This window comes from Scleropages formosus, chromosome 11 (assembly GCF_900964775.1).
Source record: "Scleropages formosus chromosome 11, fSclFor1.1, whole genome shotgun sequence".
Taxonomy (NCBI): Eukaryota; Metazoa; Chordata; class Actinopteri; order Osteoglossiformes; family Osteoglossidae; genus Scleropages; species Scleropages formosus.
The window spans coordinates 10,506,650-10,527,350 of record NC_041816.1 but is presented as its reverse complement, the minus strand read 5'-3'; the positions used below and the strand labels follow the sequence as shown (position 1 = coordinate 10,527,350).

At 41.1% G+C, this 20,701-nt stretch overlaps 1 protein-coding gene across 1 annotated transcript; it reads right to left on the bottom strand.

Annotated features, from left to right (window-relative positions):
* Window positions 1-200: 200 nt before the first annotated feature.
* onecut1 (one cut homeobox 1) lies at window positions 201-9,419 on the bottom strand. Its single transcript, XM_029256453.1, has 2 exons — window positions 8,327-9,419; window positions 201-871 (listed from the first exon to the last, which is right to left on the bottom strand). The coding sequence occupies exons 1-2, from the start codon at window positions 9,417-9,419 to the stop codon at window positions 576-578; spliced, it is 1,389 nt and encodes a 462-aa protein (XP_029112286.1). The 3' UTR covers window positions 201-575.
* Window positions 9,420-20,701: the final 11,282 nt, after the last annotated feature.

Genomic DNA, 20,701 nt, shown 5'->3' with positions numbered 1-20,701 from the left:
TTCAGAATACACTTCTTCAAGGTTGAACACTCCCACTCTGGATGTCTGAATTTCCGGATTATTCTGCCGTTCCTGACGGAAGGGTCTCCATGATGCTTCACCAGTGTGGGCCAGTCCTGTGGAACCCGCTCCCACTGGAACGCACATGGTGGTGTTGCCCCTGAAGGGCACCCATCGATTCTACCATACGTTGTCGTGAGAGTGCGGTGGCTCATGGCTCAGTCAGTGATGACACAATGGCACAACGGCTATTTAAAACAAGAATTGCCTTCATGGGAGGGTGGCAGGTTTGACTGTGGGACCAAAAAAATGTGTGAGTGGAGAAACCAAAATTTTTGTGACTTTTTTCCTTCTGTTCCTTTGCAAGATGTTTCATTCGAATGTGTTGTGGAACAAAGACGCAGGTGAAAGAAGTCTTTGGTTTTGGGGTACTACAAACATCAGAATTTTTTTTTATCTCAAACAAGTTTTAAGGACAAAACTGTTGTTTAGAGGTCCTGGTCTTTGTTAAGTTTCTTTGTTGAGTTTAGTTTAAAGCTTTTCCACCGAAGTTTCAGTCTGTCATCTTTGCTCCCTCATGCTTTGGTACAAGTGCTAGATGAAGAAGATGAGTTGGCTGAGCTGGAGCTCCCGTCGTCAAGCCACTTGTCCAGGCTCCGCCGGCGTGCGTTCATGAAGAAGTTGCTCACGGTTGTGAGCTCCAGGCCCAGCTGCTGAGAGATGGTGATCTGCAACTCTTTGGACGGGCGCTTGTTCTCTTTGAATATTGCATGTAAAGTCCGCCGCTGGACGTCCGTGAAGACGAGTCGTGGCTTCTTGGAGATGCTCCCCCTCTCCCCCTTTCCGTGCTCCTGTTCCTTTCTCTTGCAAGCTGCAGGGGTGCAGAAACAAAGCATGGGAAAACAAAGTTTTTTTAATCATGTAACAATTTTTATAAGCAATAAAGCAAAACATGCTAGCACGTACTGCACCTATTCAAAAATTGTGATGGAGTTACAAAAACGTTACGTATCTAAACACTCAAATAAATATAATACAGACATGCATTGCTTAAGAATGGGATACGTTCGTTCTGAGAAATGCATCGTCAGGCGATTTCGTCATTGTGCAAACATCATAGTGTACTTATACAAATCTAGATGGTATAGCCCCGATCATAGAGTGTACTTATACAAACTTACATGGTATAACCTTGATCACAGAGTGTACTTATACAAACCTACATGGAATAACTTCGGCCCGATGCAGTCAAGAGACGTGGTAAACACAAGATTTATGATGCTGTTGCCGGCATAGCACAGTACACTGTTTCACAATAAACTTTTTTTATAAGTAGAAAGAGTACACTGTAAAATAATGATAAAAGTACAGTAAATACATAAACCAGTAACATAGGAATTTATCATTATGATCAAGTATTATGTACTGTACATAATTGTATGTGCTACACTTTTATATGACTGGCAGCACAGTAAGTGTGTTTACACCAGTAGCACCACCACAAACACGCGAGTAAGACGTTGAGCTACGACGTCGCTAGTCGATAAGAATTTTTCAGCTCCATTATAATTTTATGGGACCACCGTCGTACATGTGGTCAATTGTCAATCGAAACATTGTTAAGTGGAACAGGACTGTATAAAGTTTACATTACATGTATTTCTTTATTTATTTATTTATTTATATATTTCTAAAGGGTCATGATACTGGTAACGTACAGTTCTGTTACCTATAATAATGTAAATGCTGTGTTTTATGAATACAGCATAAAAAAATATGACTAGTGTTATAACAACAGCATTTTCATACAATGTAAATACTCCTGTTTACACATTTGTTTTAAGGACTTGCTGTAGCTCAGGGAATTGATCAATCCTCAATGCAGTTTAAAAAGTCACTAACAGAGCACAGTCTGTGGTCCAAATAAAAACGGCCACCCAGTCAGTCTGCTCACAAATACTTAACACACAAATGCTGACTTATTCTGTGAAGTGTCGCAGGGATCCTGAAATTGGGTAAATCCAGGCAATCGAAAGAAACCCGATTCAGGTCCCTTATAAAGGCTAAGATTATTAAAGCCAATTTTGTCCACCAAACTATTTTACTCTGACCTCAATAATGCCTTCACTCAATAAATTTCATAACTGTTTGACACAATATACTGGCATTGCCACAAGCTTTTGGCGTGGGAAAGAACAAAATGAAAGTTGGAAAATATTAAGTCCTCCAACATGGACACAGAAACATCAGCAATTTATGAAGAATTTAGACATTTTAGATTATACAACATCAAAACCATCAACCTATAATGCAAAAAAATCAGAGACACAGGAACAGAGTAAACCCAGTGTGAATTTATGTGATCTAATTTAAATGCTGTGTAGCCTATCTGCTCCACAAAAGTCCAACTACATTGAGAAAGGTCTGGTTGACTGTTTTTAAAAGTTAAATGGCAAATCAAGTGAACTGTCTGATATGAGAACTGGTAGGTTGAGTAAAATTTAGCAAAATCTAGTATCGGGGCAGAGAGAGACACAATACAGCTGTGAGATGACAGACTATTATAAATTTATATTAAGGAGTGGAAATTTACACATCTATAAAGATTAAAAAGAGTAAAAACAAAATATTCCAAGTTCCATATGAAAAATCACTGATATTTAGGGAACTGAGTTACAAGTACAGAGGTGATTCGTATTCAGCACAATGTCAATTACTGTAATAGTATGTGTCGGCTATAAAGCAGATATAAAATTGATATGAAACATGAAGTAACAAGAGCTTGCTAGCAGAAGGCGAAATCGACTGAACTGAATGGTGACAAGTGCAGGTGCACTGTTCACAAAAACTGTAAAATTATTTCAAGTGGAACAAATGAAAAATATCGAAAGAATGTTGGAAAAATCAGTACAACACCGATTTTCTAATATAGGTTAAGCCTGTTTTCTTATATTAGAACAGAATGCACTAGAAAAGAGGAGTGGTGGTCAGCAGTCAAAGATCACCAACACAGATGGAGTTATATATTACAGGAGGGTTGAAAGATCATACACCACCCCTGGAAAAAAAATCAAAAAACGAACACCTTAGTGACCCAGTTGCAACACAATCGGTAATTCTGGAACTTCCCAAAACAGTCATTTTTTGTATTATTATCTTATATTGGAGGTCAACTCGTAGAACTGGGTAATGAACATAAAACAGGGTGTCCATCTACTTCTTGTTTCCTATTTCTGGACAGGTGTGTGTTAAGAAGGAGCTGGGGGACACCTCCAGCCGATGCTGTCCTTGGCGAGCCGTTAAACACGGTAGCAGGTGTGTAACAGTACCGACACTCGTCCTGCAGGACTCACTGGGACCAGATTCCTCACACAAATGCCAGGGATATGAAACCATTGTAGATGATCCAGAACATCCTATGACGCAAAACCTGTTTCCTCATGACGTTTTCATATTCCAAGATGAAAACTCCCAGGAAGACACTGATAAATGGTCGTCAAGTCAAGAGCGATCTCTCAAACTCCTGAGTTACACACCTTCCATGGCTTGGCCAGTGACGAGAGCTAAGCGTCATTGCAGTGCTCCAGAGTTAGGGAGTTGGGAATACGGTTGGGAATGCAACTGGGAACGCTGTCGTGAATACGGAGCTCATTCTTCCCTCGAGGAGGCACGCGTCACCCTGGTGGAGAAGCCCCAGTGTCCCACTAGACTCCTCAGCATCTATGTGATGGACTTCCACCAAAGACAAGGCAGTTCCAAAGGCAAACCTCTGTCCCACCCCATGTATTCTCACTCACTACTATATGTGCACATTAATTCCATACTCAGAATTGCTCCTTAGTTTAGTGACTTGAATTTTGATCTTATGCCTCACAGATTAACCATTTACGAACCGTACATAGTAAAGGAAACATAATATCTGGAGTTACATGCGCATTCCATTAATTGAAACTATTAATATTATAAGTGAACAAGTAAATACCTTTACTTACCCCTCTATCACCGCATTTCTAATAAGTGTAAAAAGTAAGCACCGAATTCAGTGTAAATCAGCCAAAAGCGAGCAAATATGAGGCCGCGCGAGGTCCAGTCCACTGCGGCCAGTGGGTCACGTGACGGTTTCGCGCGCTTTCATTGACCAGTCCGAGCGCAGCGACGCGAGAGTGGCGAAACAGCGCTTCCGACCGAGCCACATACGGGTACAAAAGGAAACAGCGATTCTGATGACAGCACTTAAAAATATAAAAGAAACCACTGGAGGTATAATAAAATAAACTACGCCGGTGGCCCATTTTTGGGTACCCAATGTTATTTCTGATAACCTTAGGCTTCCATCGTAAACAGGTGGTTTGAATGTTTAATCTAAATAATACAAATATTAAATAAACGTATTTTATACTCATGTAAGGACTGAAACACACACACACACACATTTTCAGAACCGCTTGTCCCAGATGGGGTCACGGGGAACCGGAGCCTAACCCGGCAACACAGGGCGTAAGGCCGGAGAGGGAAGGGGACACACCCAGGACGGGACGCCAGTCCGCCGCAAGGCACCCCAAGCGGGATTCGAACCCCAGACCCACTGGAGAGCAGGACCGTGGTCCAACCCACTGCGCCACCGCACCCCCCGTCAGGACTGAAACATTAATGTAAAATAACACTGGGTGAGGATAGAGCGTGGAGGTGGTGTAGTTTCACTTACCGAATCTGGTGAGTTGCAATTCTGTTTTCCTGTGGACACGAGCGAGTGCTAAGTTACTGAGGACAGGTCACTGTCACATGTACATCGCACGCACGTGCCACACACCATACTGTCCTTGTACTGTACAGTAAATAACGATCTCAAAGTAGTAGTTATAAAAGGTTCCGTCGCTAGGGGGTGGTGCAGACTTGAAAATTTTTGAAGGTACGTTCTTTGCAGCGCGGTTCCGTCTGTCGATAAGTTTCCATACATCATAATTTACGCCTTGACGGCTCACCCTGAATATTTTATACATTAATCTGCTTTATGATTACGCTTCATAACATTCGGGCTTAATTTTCAGACGCAAATCCAATGCCTCAATAAAACTGAGAGAATGAGACAAGGTGGTTAAGGCACGCAGAAATAACTAAGCCGCTCGCTCGAGCAGACTGACATATTTTTTTATATCATAATCATTTCATAAAGACAAGGTTCCCTTATCTGAAAGTTTAATGAAATACTGTTTCAACGTGTGTCCGTACCTGTGCTGGGGAGAGCGAGTGGCGTTATGTGTGTGACACGAACGTCTCCACTTAGACAAATATTAACGAAGCATGAATGAAAGCCGAAGGGAGCTGTGTGTGCGCGCGCGCTTGTAAATCAGCGGCTCCGCAAGGACACGCTGACAAGTGGAGCTCCGCACAGAGCGTCCACACCCCACGATCGCTTCTCATCGCCTCCTCTCTCGACTCCACTGGCCAGGGATACAGCGCTCTCTCTCTCTCTCTCTCTCACACACACACACACACACACACACACACACACAGAGGACGGAGGTGTTACGTGTGAGCACAGTCCAAGCCACAGCTCAAAATGAACCATTCACTTCTGTGTGTATGAATATTTTGTAATAGTGAAGACGCTTTCTGGGACGCATTTGTCTTTATTTATCATTTTCAATGATATATATATATGTGTGTATATATAATATATGTATATATACATATATATATACGTATATATGTGTATCTATAACGACATATATATATGGTTCCCTAATGTAATTATTTCAGACTTCAGCCCTTCTCTTTTACTTCAAAATCTTTTAAATAAAATTTTAAACTAATATGTAAACTACTATTTAAACGAGTATGTCAAGTTAACTGTGCAGCAACTGCACACTGGTTAAACGATTATCTCAGCAAAAATGAAGACATAAATGTACAGATATTACAAGAAAGGGTAGGACAACTCTACTCCAATTTAACTTGTAAAGGTCACATGTTCTCTTTTCTCCAATTATCAAAAATATATATCTGCACAGATTTTTACATGTTGCTATACATGTTATAGCTTCTGTGGCAAATAGACCAGCAGGATTAAGCTATTTTTAAAAAATGTCAGCGGTACACCTGTGGTTCAGTTCAATCATCATACCAAGGATATGTGAATTATAGTTTTAAAAATATCTTTAAGGCAGGTCGAACCCCCGTAGGACAAGCAAGCACTTCATATAATTTAAAAACGTCTCTGAATCTGTCACACATCCTATTTGCTAACCGCTCTTTACAACATAAGAAAAAAAAATCCCGAATTTTCTAATGCTATCCAGTGAACATTATCTGGCAAGAGTTAAAAATCGAACAGGGAGAATTTAAATAATCAATATTAATTTTATCTCACACTTTTTCGTAGGCTGAGCACATACCTCCGTGAACCCGAATAACGAATCAATAAAACAACACCAAAATACAACACTTACATTTTGGATGTTAATCAGGATGTGATTTAAAGAAATCAGAGTAACTGTACTTCTGTAAAAACCATATAAAGACATGCTTTATATAAAGGTGTAGTGTGCAAAACGTTTGGAATAACACATCTGAATTTTTCTGCGTTTCTTTACCAACGACTGCAATTTTTTCAGGTTTTGGGGAACTTTCCTAATGCACACAAATGCGTATTTGCACAGATGGACGTTTACTGAAAATGTTCTCTTCCACTATATATCATCATATTCTTGGTCTTTTCATTTTCCGCCTTTGCGCTTTTCTGCGCCATTCTGTTTTGCTGATCATGTTTCCCTTCAATTTAAAATAAAACTGCACAGGGTGCAAAGACTCTGATTATATACAGTAGCCCGTGTAATAAATCATTTTCGTACCCGCTGCAAGTTCGTGCGTTTGCTTTATTTGTGGGCGCAAAACCCCTGCCTGTCAGTCTCCGAGTACAGACAAATAAGTCGGTGATGAAGACTCCTGCAAACATTTTATTCCATCAGTTTAACGCACCTCACTAAAATCGTGGGTATTGGACAGCGATGCCCGGATGGCGAAAGTAAACGCGATTCGCCACCTGCAATTTCATATTTCACCAACACTTTTCTTTGTCCGCGCGGGGAACGAACGGGGACGGCTCCTCGTGCCCCACCGTTCGCTCCGAGGGCTCGCGCGCTGATTGACTTTCTCGTCCTCCGGGGACAAATTAATGGAGAGCTATCAGTTAATTAAGAAAACCTCCGTCGAGGCCCTGTCATCAAAGCCTAACAGAACAGGGGCCCAGAGAGAAAAAGCGCCACAAAAATAAACGAGAAACGTGACTTTCAGCGACGCCCCCAGCAGCAGCAGCAGTCTGGGTTCGAGGAAAGCTGCGCTTAACACGGCGCATGTTTGATTTTACCCAAAGAAGTCCGCGTTAAACACTTTAAATGTCCTCATCTTTCGCGCGCGTTAAAATCAAATTATTAAAATCACTTTATCAAACAATAAAGTTATGAGCAGCGTTGAAACGAAGACATTTTTGCTGACCAACAACTGACACAAGTGAACCGTGTCCCACTGGCTATTAAAACCAACAGCGGCACCTCACATTAACAATAAAACACGTGAAGGAAGAAGATAAGTGAAATCAAGGCTTCGCTCGTATACATTCATGTGGTGACAAGGGGTCCGTACAGCAGCTACACGTCACAGTTCAAACTGTAGAACCGAGTGTTCGCATCAGAGGAATGATTAACACCTTGTTTCACCCCGGCACAGCCCACAAAGGAATTTGCGCCTAAGTTACCAAACTTCCATAAACATCGATTCAGAACGTTGCCATCTAAACCGGCCGAGTGTGTAAAAATGGATTTAAGCAGAATGAGTACAGAAAAAAAACACTAAGGTATTTGGTTTCTGGAAAGAATAATAATAAATAAAAACATGCGATAGAAATGCGCACGGAGCAGGACAATAATTTGGAGGACACGGAATCTGGACTGAGGATGACAAGTAAGTGCTAAAACAAATTAACTATTTATGAACTAATAAGTGCGAACTCTATTATTAACCATGATTTTGCTGTAGCCTTTTTGCAAGGCGAATCATAACACTTCTCGCCCATTTACGCTGCACTACACAAGTACAGTACACTGTACTCCTTACTGTATGAATAAAATACTTTGATCAATGGTAGTACAGCGAGAGCGGGATTCGAATCAGCAACCTTCGCCTTGCAAGACAACAGCCCTAAATCCAGTTTTAAACGTATGGTAATTTTAGGAAATATAAAACATTTCGAAAGAAAAACTGTGGAAAAAAACAGAAGACCATAACATAAATAGAGTAGTAAAGGTGGTATTACCTATTGTTCGCTCACCTGCGAGCCTCAGCGCCGACATCCTCTGGAACTCGGGCTCCTGCAGCCATTTCCACATCCTCCTGAAGGTCTCTCGGCCGGACTTGAGCTTGCTCCAGGGTTTGGGGTTCCTCAACAGGTCGGACAGGGTCCCCTGCGATCGGCACAGCACCCTTTGGGCAAAGATGGCCTGCGGGATGCTGTACCTCTTGAGCTCGGTGGTGATCCTCTGCGCCACTTCTTTGGTGTTGACCTCTTCCATCTGACCCGCGCTGCCTGTGCTGCTGATTTGAGATCCAGCTAAAGACGAGGGATTCTGGTCCCTGCTGGAGCCCGTTCCCTGAACGTGGCTGTGGGGGTTCAGGTGACCGTGAGGTGCGTGGTGGTGAATCCCGTTGATCTGCACCATGCCCGCCGAAGAAGGGGTCATGTGCTGATCTCCGTGCCTCCCCAGCATGGCAGGGTGATGGGCTTCGAAACCGTTGGGTGTTAGCATTTTTTCCGTGGGCATATTTGCACCCGGGTGTGCATAAGGCGGAAGCCCTTGCTGGGAGTTGTGGATGCCACCCAGCCCCGATCCCGACAAGGGCGACAGGCTCTGTCCCATCCCGGTGACATCCTTGTGGTAGGGGCTGTACAGATTGTTCACGGACGCCAGACCCCTGTCGTCCCTCATCAGGGTGAAGCTGCCGCTCACGTTGCCAGGGATCCTCTGGTGAGGATGGTGATGATGGTGGTGGTGGTGATGATGAGAGAACTTGTCCGAGACCGTAGAGATGGGAGGTAGCGGCTGCAGGGGGGTCAACGTGGTGTACGTGCTGCTCATGCTCATGCCGGGGGGAGCCTCGCACGCCATGGTCATGGCCGGGTGCAGGTGCCCGGCGAGCCCGTGATGGTCCGGGGGCCGATGGTGGTGATGATAGTCGCCGCTGTCCAGGATGGACGCCATGCCCACGGAGCGCGCGTGGGCGGACAAGTGGCCGCTGCGATGGGTCGCCGCGCTCCTGTGATGAGGACTGTCGCTGCTCATCAGGTCAGCGGCGGCGGCGGGCACCTGCTCGTGGCTCACCGCGTGCAGATCGCCAATACTCTCCATCGACAGCTGGGCATTCATTATACGTGCAACGGTGTGGACAAAACATCTATCTGGTGTCCGTCCAAAAAAGTCCAGAATTCTTCACAACAGACAAGCGTAATACCTCGTTCCCCTTTGTTGCGGTTTTAGTCCCCCCCCCCCCCTTTTTTTGATTTTAGTTCTTTAAGCCGTTTCTTTTTATTCTGTTTTTAAATGCATTTTTATAGTTTTTTTGTCCGTTTGCGATCAGTGTAAGGCCCCCCACTAGTCTACCAGAGCATCAGCAGCAGCAGTCGCAGCCTGAACCCGTCCCTCGCCATCTCTAGGCATGTCTCACGCTCTTTCGATTTCTTTGACCGCGGCTCGGCTGCTGCGGCTTGAACCGTAAGAGCATGCGCAGTAGGTGCTCCGCGACCCCTCCCACAGCATGGACACGCGCGCACGAAGCTCTTTAGGTGTGACGTCACCTTAAAGGAAGTCGAGACAGCCTAGGGACAGCAGGTAGCGCGTCCGGCTCCTCTGACGGTGACTGTATACAAACAACGATAAAAACAACTTATCTAAGCAAAGTCATACCCCGCACAACAAGCACGTGATAATGAGCTGTTTTTTTTAATATGTTTGCATGTCTCCTTGCATGAGTTGTATGCAGTTTATATATATATGTGTATGCCGGGTTCCAAGATAAAACAAAAATTAATTAATAATAAAACAACTGTCTTGGGGAAAGTAGTCCTGTGGTATAATACTGAATACAGAACGATTTAGTCCTGAAAATGAGAAGTACCCCTAATAAAATTTAACAAACGAATAAAATAAAACAGGCGTCACTAAACGGCTTAGACCAGCTGAATCTTCTTGGGTTGCTGCTAATTCTTCTAATAAATCTTTTTAAAATCAGATAATAGTAAGTTAAAAATCAAACGACTTAAATGGGGAGGTTGCAGACACTGACTAAGATATCTGTGCTCCTTTGAAAAAAAAAAGAAAAAGCGGGGCAGATGTGTCTATTGTTAATGTATTAAGAATAACGAACCAGGCCAGTCAGAGGGAGTCCGTCCCCTCACTGAGCCGGGAGCCGCCGGAGCTGCGCTTATGACACAGCATATTATGGTATCTGAGTGAATTTCAACAGATCTGGAGAGTGAGAAGAGGACTAAAGTGAAAAATTGATTCATGTGTTATAATGCGTCTTTATGAAAACACTGTAAAGGTAAAAACACTGCGTTTCAACGTACCACTAATTATTTGCGCCACTTAGCAGCCACAGCTTCTTGTACGGAACTCACTTGAATTTACCTGGTTTAAATCGTACAAAGTTTACAGCTTTAATTTTCTTGGAAACATTGATTGTAAATGTTCCGAACCAGCATAATTACAATATTGCAATTTATTTAATACAATATCACAGTTCATTTAACTCATAGAGTTACAGTTTAACGGTATTTCTCAAGACGTTTATTAATCGCTTCCAGGAGAAAAAAAATCAATGAAACAATGTATCAGACCCATCAAACATATGGAATAAATCATTTTAATTTTGAAAAAAAGCCTAACCAAGCTACTGCATACGACTGAATTAATTAAAGATTTATTTTTACAATAGTCACAGTCTCAATAAAAGATTGAAAAACTGAAAATGCCATATTTTACATGTTTGGGAAGGGTTCATTTATTCTGACACTTTATCATAAAGCAGGCACACATAGAATACTAGTATTACAGTTAGTTCAGTCTTTAGAAAATGAATGTGATAAGCTGTGATGACATTAGGAGGACAGTTTGTACTGTGAAGAAGGCGTCCTTCCATCCCCCACCCCACCCCACCCCACCCCCCATGGTCGTGCGACAGCTTGCAGTAGTCAGAGCCCGTTCGTCTGAATGGGGCACATGTCAAAGGTGACGCTTCAAGACTCCCAAAGCCAACAGCTGTCGAGGGAGCACATTAACTTCAAGACTTTTCGCCCGTGTTGCTTCCTAAGGACTGGAGGACTCGCTCCATGACACGACACACAGAAGTACACCTGTCAAGGTCAAGAAGAACAAAACGTTGCGTAACCAGTTAAAAAAGTTAAATAGTCACTAATAACATGTTAAATGCTCCTGGCTGAGGACGACTTTGGGACACGGCAAAAAGAAATCAAACTCCTATTAATGAAGGGAATGTTGAAAATAATACTCACGTATAAGCAGGTGAACAAGATTACTACATAAAATAAAAATGATGACAAGTGCCGTTTTAACGGTGCAGGTGAATGTGAAATATGTGACTGAAATGAGACCGACTAATTTCACCTTAACCACAATAAGGTAAGTATTTCGTATAAAGTATTCACACACAGTGTATAAGAGAGCAATGTAGCTTCAAATCCAAAAATCAATTTACCCCCCTATTCAGTTGTGCATTTTCAATATTTATTTATTATTTCTCGATGAATTTTCTAGATTCTCCCCTTAGTACTGTACTGCTGTAATTTGCTCTGTAAGAGTATATCTTTGCTTATTGATTTTCTTATTTAAAGACCTATTGACACCTCTGTTATTATTAATAAGTAAGTAAATAAATAAATAAATAAAATGTGAGACCGACTTTTTAACTGTTGCAAATGTGGATTTGAGTCATCAGGCCTCCGTTTCATTTGGGACCCCATTTCACCCGTAGTGAAATTCAGTGGGCCATGTTCTCAAGCATCTCATCGCTCACCAAAAGGCAAAAGAAGCCTGAAAGAGAAAAAAAAGCATGACACTGCTGTTGTGATGCACTATAACACAGGTGCGCAAAAAAACCAGTGCATGAAGAACCCTCGCATTTTTCTTAATAATGCATTACATTCTAAATCAAATGTAGCAAAGTGAAAATCCACCCTCGTTTCAGTCAGCCAATGACCCGATATCATTATCCAAAAGTAATAATAGAACACTTATTCTGCAATGTTGTTAACAATTTTATTAATATGCAGTTGGAGGAAGCACTTCTCTAAAGAATATTAGAGTAACCTACTAGTAAAGGGTATGTCTCAGAGGTATTGCAACAAGAGATTAAATACAAAGTTACACACAGGAAATAATAAAGTTCCCCTGTCTTCTTTATGCAACAAACGACAAGGTGCCATAAATAATTTTCTTATCAAAGGCGGAGTTTCGCCAGATCCTTTCCAATTGAAAAATCTTAAAGCGCCGTTTCGTGCAGAAAGACTTGGCCACGTGAATTATTAACACTCGTCGAGTTTTTACTTCTCTAAGGTGTTATTAATGTGGCTCCTCTGCACTTTTTACAAGGAGCTCCACGGAGTCACTCTTGTATCTTTAACAGTGAATTACAAGCAAATCTGGGCTGCAGTAATGCGAACATTATTCCAGGTCCTGTATGGGCAGAGATAAATAGCGGCACGGATCAATACTTTCAGTCTCAAAAAAGACAACGTTATTAATACCTCGCATTGCTCTGTTAATGGCAGTAAAAAAAGCTCCATAAAATATTTGTCACTTACTACATTAAACATATATGAAGATACTACAATACGCATGGTAATAATAAAAGACTTTAGAAATAACATGTCATCAAATATTTTTGCATGTATTTTCATACTGTTTTATATGGCTGCTTCGAAATTTCTGTCTTTTCAACAATACGGTTTTTTTAAAAAAAAAAAAGAATTCCGAAATTGTTCACAGCGCTGTAAGTGGACAATATGATGAAAAGTTTTTAGAAGTATAGATAGCGTTAATAACACAGTCAACAACAATGTTAATAGGTTGTTTACTTACATTTGTATTTAAGACAATATCAAAATCTTCCAGTCGCAACTTAATTGTCCATATTTTAAACGTGAAAAAAATCTTTCAACCACAATTTGTTCAATTACACATTTTAAAGTGATAGAATATCATTTTCCTTTCAGTAAAATTATTTTAAATCAGTTGCTAAACAAGAAGTCTAGTACATTTTCGTAAATCGAAAAATAGACAAATGTCATGCAGAAATCACTGAAGCATGAAGTAAATTTCTTTTAAACCTTTCCGAAAAAATCCAAATATATATATTTTTCCTCCAGCTATGTTTTAATAATCATTTTATCAAAAACGGGAAAATATCACAACGTGCTTAATTTAATATTGTATCAAATTTTTGAAAGTTACAATGCTAGTATGAAATCAAAATTTAGTAATTTTTTCAGCTTTTTTATTTCATATTATATAACAGTGGCACACGACAGAATAGCAAGTTACAAGCAATAACAATAAAAATGCCACACTTTTATCTGCGATGGACTGACGTCCCATCCAGGTTGTACCCCCGAGTCCATACTAATTCTGGGATAGGCTCCGGATTATCCAGGACAAGCCGTTCACGAGAGTGAGTGAGTGAATACACTTTTATCCAGTGTTGCTCTTTCAACTTCCGTAACTAAGACAGGTGTCACAGGTGAAGCAACCATTTGTCACGTGATTTGGACACTGGAGCCGTTTGGACTCAATCAGGTACCAAGTCTGATTGTGATTTTTGTTCTGCTTGCTGAGAGTGTGCGAAGCCACGATGAACCACACGCTGCCAACAACGCATTTGACATATTAATGGTCGTTCGTGATTTATTGGTGAACTAAAAATCATGGTGCCTACATACTGGACTTTTCTATCAGGTATTTGAATAAATGACCATCACTTCAGCGTTTCTGAAGGGGCTACAAACAGGCCTCCCTGCTCACAGTCATACCAACACTTCAATCTCTAAAAAAAACACGTGGGTATATAGAATTAATCTCCATTACATTTCATTTCCATTTAACTGGACACTAAGCAGTGTTTTAAACACTTTTCAAAAGAAAAGCTCGGATTTTCGAAACGAAGACTGTATTGCACCAGTTGTTCTCATTTTTGCTCAGTGGTTTTCTTTTTTAGGTGTTTTAAAACGTTCAATGTGAGCGGTGCACCATTCACATTATTTTTTTCACCAACCAAATGACTTTTTCAATAGTTCTCACCAGAGCAAATTTGACACATTTAATTACAGATTTTCTGTGATACCACGATGTGTCATCCAGTTTACGCGGTAATGTTAAATACAATTTACATCTAAAACTGTAAACCTGCTTCTTGCATCGGAGTTGACATACATTATTTTACACTGTTTTCACTGTTAAGATCGTGATGGTGTAATAATGTTGGTATTCGAGTGACTTGGACTCTATTCCGCAATAAAACGTTATTGGGGACACGGGCCTGACTCGGAGGAACAGGTTTGGTCGAATTAATTTCGATTAACGGCAACTCCTCGAATGATATTGTCGAATTTATAGTGTTAAATTTCTACACCTATATGGCAAGGTTTATTATTTACCTAATATTATCGCCCTTTTAAATGGTTGACATTATACAGTGGTATAAAAATCTCGTTCTCAAATCTGATGGTCTATTTAGTCATTTTAAAAATAACAAATAACGGGCAACAGGCAGATGCATTGAAAATGGAATCTGTTTCGAAAACCGGCAAACGCTTTTCATTAAGTTACCCTGATAGAGAAAAATAATCCTTAAGTGTATTATTGTTAATGTAAATTAATTTCGCTGCTTTTTCATTGTGTCATCAGCGCGCTTTTATGTGTTGACTCCCCCCCACCCCACCCTCGCGCGCGTCCTCACGCGACGACACTTGTTAATTGTTAATTAAGAGGGTGCGATCGGATTGAGTAAGAAAGGTGGGAAGGATTAGAAGGCCAGGTGTCGACGCCGTAGTTTTTACAATCGGAGGGCAGGAGTATTAATGAGCTGTAATTCATGTCCTCGGACACTCATCGTGGGTGGACGTGTAAAGAGCATCAGATGACGAGCTTCGCATGCATAATATGTAGACCTAAGTAGAGACATCACAAGTCAAGCGCATTTTTGCAGGATTAAAAAAAAAAACAACAATTTCATGGGAATTACATGACATACTATTTTTTGTGAGGAAGAAAAACCCACAAAATGAATAGAAACTGAGGGGGCACTCATGCTGCAAAATCCGCAGTTTAGCCTTTCAACGCTTTTATTAAACGCTCTATTTACTGTTTAATAAACCAGGCTTGTTCCTTCCCATGAGAAAGTAGCGCTGAAAAAAGAACATTTCTGCACAACAATGCGTATGATGCGCAGGCATGGCTCATTGCTGGCAATTGAATTAATCTAACTGAAACGTGTACATCTCCAACAGGGTAATTTACCCCATTGCGAGTAAAAGCAGTGGAAGAAGTCGGAAAAGTCCGCGACGCCTCCGGGCTCCACACAGTGTCAACGCGCGCTCCAGTGACGCACCCGCTGACCTCTGCAGAGCTTCGCAAGCTGTCTGCACCAGCAGCGCTAAAGCCTGTAAGGTGCCACACATCACTGCATTACTTAACAGCACAACGCATCAGCGCATCAGCACATGGCGGTCCTACACACCCCCAGTCCCCCCGGTCCCCCCGTCCCCATGTCCCTCTGTCCCTGTCGTCACAGGCATCCTTACCCGGTTACCGCCACGATCCGCAGCGCCTGATCCCATTACATGCCTTTTTTGCATCTTTCACCACGCGACCCAGAAAGAGGCAACTCAAAGTGACTCCCCCCACCACACCCCACCGCACCCCCGACTGCAACTGCATGCTTGAATTTAAAATAAACAAACCATGCTACTTGCATCTGCTCAAAGTGTAGTCAATGCGACATAGCAAACACAATTCATCTAGTCTAGTGAGGCTCCGCGCGTCCTCGCGCTCCCACTTCCAGTTGCCGCCGTCCGCGCGCCGCTGCCTCTTCCCATCCAGGGGCGGAAAGATCGTCTCGTGCCTCCATTTCCAAGCAGATAATGTTCGCCCAGAGGAAAAACATCCGATGTTCGCGACGCCTTGCTCCTCGGCACCTTTTTTCGGCCGCTCCCTGCGAGTATTTAGTGATGCTCCACGTATGCGAATAGCTGCCTGCCCGGGCTGTTATGGATCCTCGAGGCTGAGGAAGGGAATCAGTATGCAAATTGTTTCACTTACAATCGAAGGGTTCGATCTGAAGTGGCTGATGTCAGCTCTCCGCGCGCTGCGAGGCTTCCCCCGTTCTCCTCGAGGCCGTCCTTTCGAGCCCTGCTTTCCTTTTCAACACAAACATATTTTTCTCTTTTCTTTTCGACAAACTGCACATAATTATTTGTGCTGCTCCAAATGCAAAATCAATTTTACACCACTGTCGACCTATTCTGCATGGTTATACAACAAAACTGCATTTTACAGCGCAATATTACCACACACAGCGCGTTGCATTTATGGCATGCTGTATGTGTATATCAAAATATACAACACACATTACTTTGAAACCAAATTGAAAACATGAGTGATGCATTTTCATAACGTTTATGACTCATGTAACCTATGACTTGTGAAATGTGTATACATTTTTAGTTTTGTTGTGTTTAAAATTTCGTATATTCTTTCAGCTTTGTTATATTTACAAATGAAATTACTCTGATGTATCACTAGTTTTAATTTTTTTTCAGATTCACACATTTCATATTATTGGTCATCACTGATCATCTGTTTCAGAACTATAAATTAAAGAAACTGGCAAAAGCAGAGACAAACAAAAACAAGCAATATACAAAACCTAAAAAAAACTTTCTAATTAAAAAAATATGATAATAGCCATCAAGCATTTTTTTTTTTTCAAATAATAAAGAACATGATGTATTGTGAATGCTTTTTAAAGCATTTCGTGGTGAAGAATGTGCATTCCATTGATAACACACACACTGAGAGATTATTAAGGGTGGTAATGAACATGATTATCACAACAGTTATGAACAGCAGACAGTTCAAGTTAAAAAAGGCTCTTCATGCTCTTCAGCTTCAGCTGGTGTAAGATGACCATCTGTCATTCAATTAAGGTTTAGCTGCAGCTGATGGAGGAGCAGGGGTCACTGACCCCAGGACAAGGCTTCCAAAAAATAAAACTTGAACTGCTAAATGATAAACACTTTGGGATCAGTGTCCATTTTAGAGATTTACATTAGTATCAGTTTGCATAATATCACATTTCTGATGTTCAAAGATAAAACCAGAAAAAGCAGTTACAGGAAAAATATTTAAAAAAAAATATCCACACCTTGGGCTTTATTATGAGTAGTATGGTCTTTACAAGCATCAGCTGTAAATTTTTTAAAAAATGGTTATGAAATGTACAGGGTTGACTAATTTTCATTCCTTTCCCAGCAGCATTCTGTTTTAGCATTTTGTACACAGATACTTTTTACTGTGACTTCTAGCAGATGCTTAATGTAACTGGATTTTTATCAGGCCAAAATAACATGGCAGGAAGTGAGAGGAGCTCGGAGAGGCGTGATGTTCACAGCTATTAAAAGAAGATTACACAGATTTCAGAGTCATGTATCTGCCATTTATAGGATTATTGACAGTTGTGATATTGTTGTCCATTTACAATGATAAGACAAAACCTTTATCAAAATGTAAAGAGTGCAGAGATTCTTTCTGCTGTCTTGTTTTGAACTGTGTACTTACATGCACTTTCAAAAGACACATATATACATCTGCACATTTAAAAACATTTCTACACAAAAAAAGGTGAATGCAAAAGCTGTAATTCTTATGTTAAACTTGAGTTATTTTTTTCGAGCATTTTCGTCGCTTCAGAATCTTTCTATAAAAAACTACCATTAACAGTCTGTTTTTATCATTTTGTGCCATTTCAGTTATTTTCCATTGCTGTGTTTCCTGTAGCCTTTATTAATTTTAAAACAAGGAGAAGTAGAATTTGGTGTTCTGAATTTCTGGTCATTGGGGGAATTCACCATTGTTGTGGTATCTTAAATTAAAACAGAAGATACTGATAAATCATTGTTCTTTTAGGAAATGGTACAGTGAAATGGAGTTTTTTTACAACCTGTTTAAAATGAATCTTTCCGATGTGCTCTCACAGATGATTCAGTGTCTTCGAAACTGCAGTGGTGATTAGAGGGCTGAAACACGTCTAGACAATTTCTTCCAGCAATTAACCAGGGAGGCTCACAATGAATTCTCACCTGGTGCATCGCTGTGCATTAATGTTTTTGACCTGAAATTGAGAATATAATGTATTTCAGTTCTAGGGGAGGCCTTCACAAATACACGTCTGCACTCTTTTTTCCCTGGCGGTGCTGTGTAAATAAGAACCAGGTTTCTTCACTGTGTTCTCTTTTATCATGGAAGGCAGCTGTTTAAAGGTTCAGAGTGGGAAGTAAACATTTTTTTCCCCCTAAACTATTTTTTCTATTTCTCAGAATACTGTGTAAGTGTTACTAGTGATTTGCAAGTTGCACCAAAAGAAGGAATTGTAAAAAAAGAGTAGGTAATTTTCATAACTGACAGAGTTCTCACCTCAAAAGGTATAAATTGCTTCAAACAATTAGATTCAGCGCTCTTAAATTCCCTAAAGCCAAAATTAAATGGTTAAAAGACCACCCGTTAAATATAGCACATGTATGAATATTTAGGAGTTGGTGTTCATTTGAAAACTGTCAAAATGTGTAGAAATAATACACCTTACCAATATAATGTAATATATCCCAACCTTTTTGTTTACATATATGACATCAAACACAGGTCCCAGTCTCCTCAGAAACATCACAGTTCTATCTGTGTGGACAGCTGCCCCAAATGATCTTGAAGTTGGAAACGTGACCATGGATACTTCCTTTGTGTTGGAGCAGACCAAAGTGGCCGTCACACGATACCCTGCGTCTGCTTGTCTGCATGTCTTTGTGCCAAGGAGTAGATAAAGAAGAACGTTTTACTCAGCGCAACTCGTAAAGATAATCAATAACCAAGCGGCGGAGGAATGCAGAGGAGTCCCCACGGCCCCGACAAGGCCGCAGCCTGCCAGGCACCACCACAATACGCAGGGCTGGCGACTGCCGCTAGCAGTGGCGGCGCCTTCATGTGCTGGAAAGCAGCCACTTGCGGTCAGCATCTTTAACACTCCTCTTGGCTCCATGCTTATCTGGCTCCATGCTTGTTTGTAATATAGAGAGCGTTTTACCCACGGATATTCTAATGAATATATCAAGTGGAAAGAAGACGACACGGGTCGGATTAATGCTGTTTCTGCCCCTGGATTTCAGTTTCACTTCCCAGACTTCCGGGAAATCTAATTCCAGGTAAATGCGGAAGTCTTCCTCATGGCTCTGAGTTAAAGTCTGATGAAAGGGAAAATTGTCCGGCTCACTAAGTATTGGTTTATGTGAGTGACTGAGTGTGCCATAATAGGATTATAATGTGGGGCTAAGGCAAAGTGGATAAGTGTTTGCCTTGCTGTGAGAAAACAGTGGCTGTGATTTCCAACAGATGCCTATTGTCTAACACACTTGGCTCTAGATAAAGCAGGCTATGAAGTGCGTTACCGCGTACGGTAGCTCCCTTTCTGAAAGGCCAGAGGATCACACTGTCATCACAGAAAATGACTTCTCAAAGGGTGAAATGCTGATGCCTTAAGCGACTTCCATCACTCCTTCCTTACGGAATCCAGAAGGATCTAGATTATGCAAAGGTGCTGTCATGTCTTGTCATCTTTTACACGCTTCTGCTTTTAAAGTATATTCCCAGGTGACAAACACCCAATGAATACAGACTGTTGAAAACTTTCTTATTTTAGATCTTATGATTTTGATTTAATAAAAAAAGCAAAACAAGAAGAACCACGATGAGCATAGTAAACAAAGGCCTGATCCATTTCTATTCCTCACGTGGTAAAACCCTAGACAGTTACTTCCCTAGGATGTCATCAGACGTGTGATACATACATACACAGGAGACGCAAGGACATGAAACTTGAATGAAAGCAGCACAGCTCCGATGCAATCCAATGTATTTTTCTAGTCATTTGAGAGTTGAAGGAAAATTAAATTCAATGGCATGAATGACAAAGAAAACTACATGTCCAGTAACTAGAGAAATTTAATTGTTTTGAATGAATCTATTGTACAGTAATGCTGCTCCAGAGCAGGTACATACTACCCTGTGAGTCTGAAGTATGGTACTGGTACAGTACTGCTCCTCTACCCTCATCTCCCCCATATATACAGGGAATCACCTTCCCACCCCCCCAGGTTGCAAATTTATCTGGAAATTAATCTGAAAATTCTGCTCTTCTTGTGGTAAAGGTGACAATATGTAACACAAAGGTTAAGGACATGGACTTCATGTAATCTGAGATTTGCTTGTTTGAGCCCTGTTCCCCTACTGCAGTAGTGTTGGTGATCAAAGTTCTCACTCATCTCATAGAGTAAAAAAGATAAACACTGAAATAATGAAGGCTTTAATTTTGA

Excerpts from the sequence above, each read along its gene's own strand:
- onecut1 (XM_029256453.1), bottom strand. The coding sequence starts at position 9,419 with ATGAATGCCCAGCTGTCGATGGAGAGTATTGGCGATCTGCACGCGGTG. Across the intron at positions 872-8,326 it reads GTCGGCGCTGAGGCTCGCAG|CTTGCAAGAGAAAGGAACAG; the intron begins GTGAGCGAACAA and ends GCACCCCTGCAG.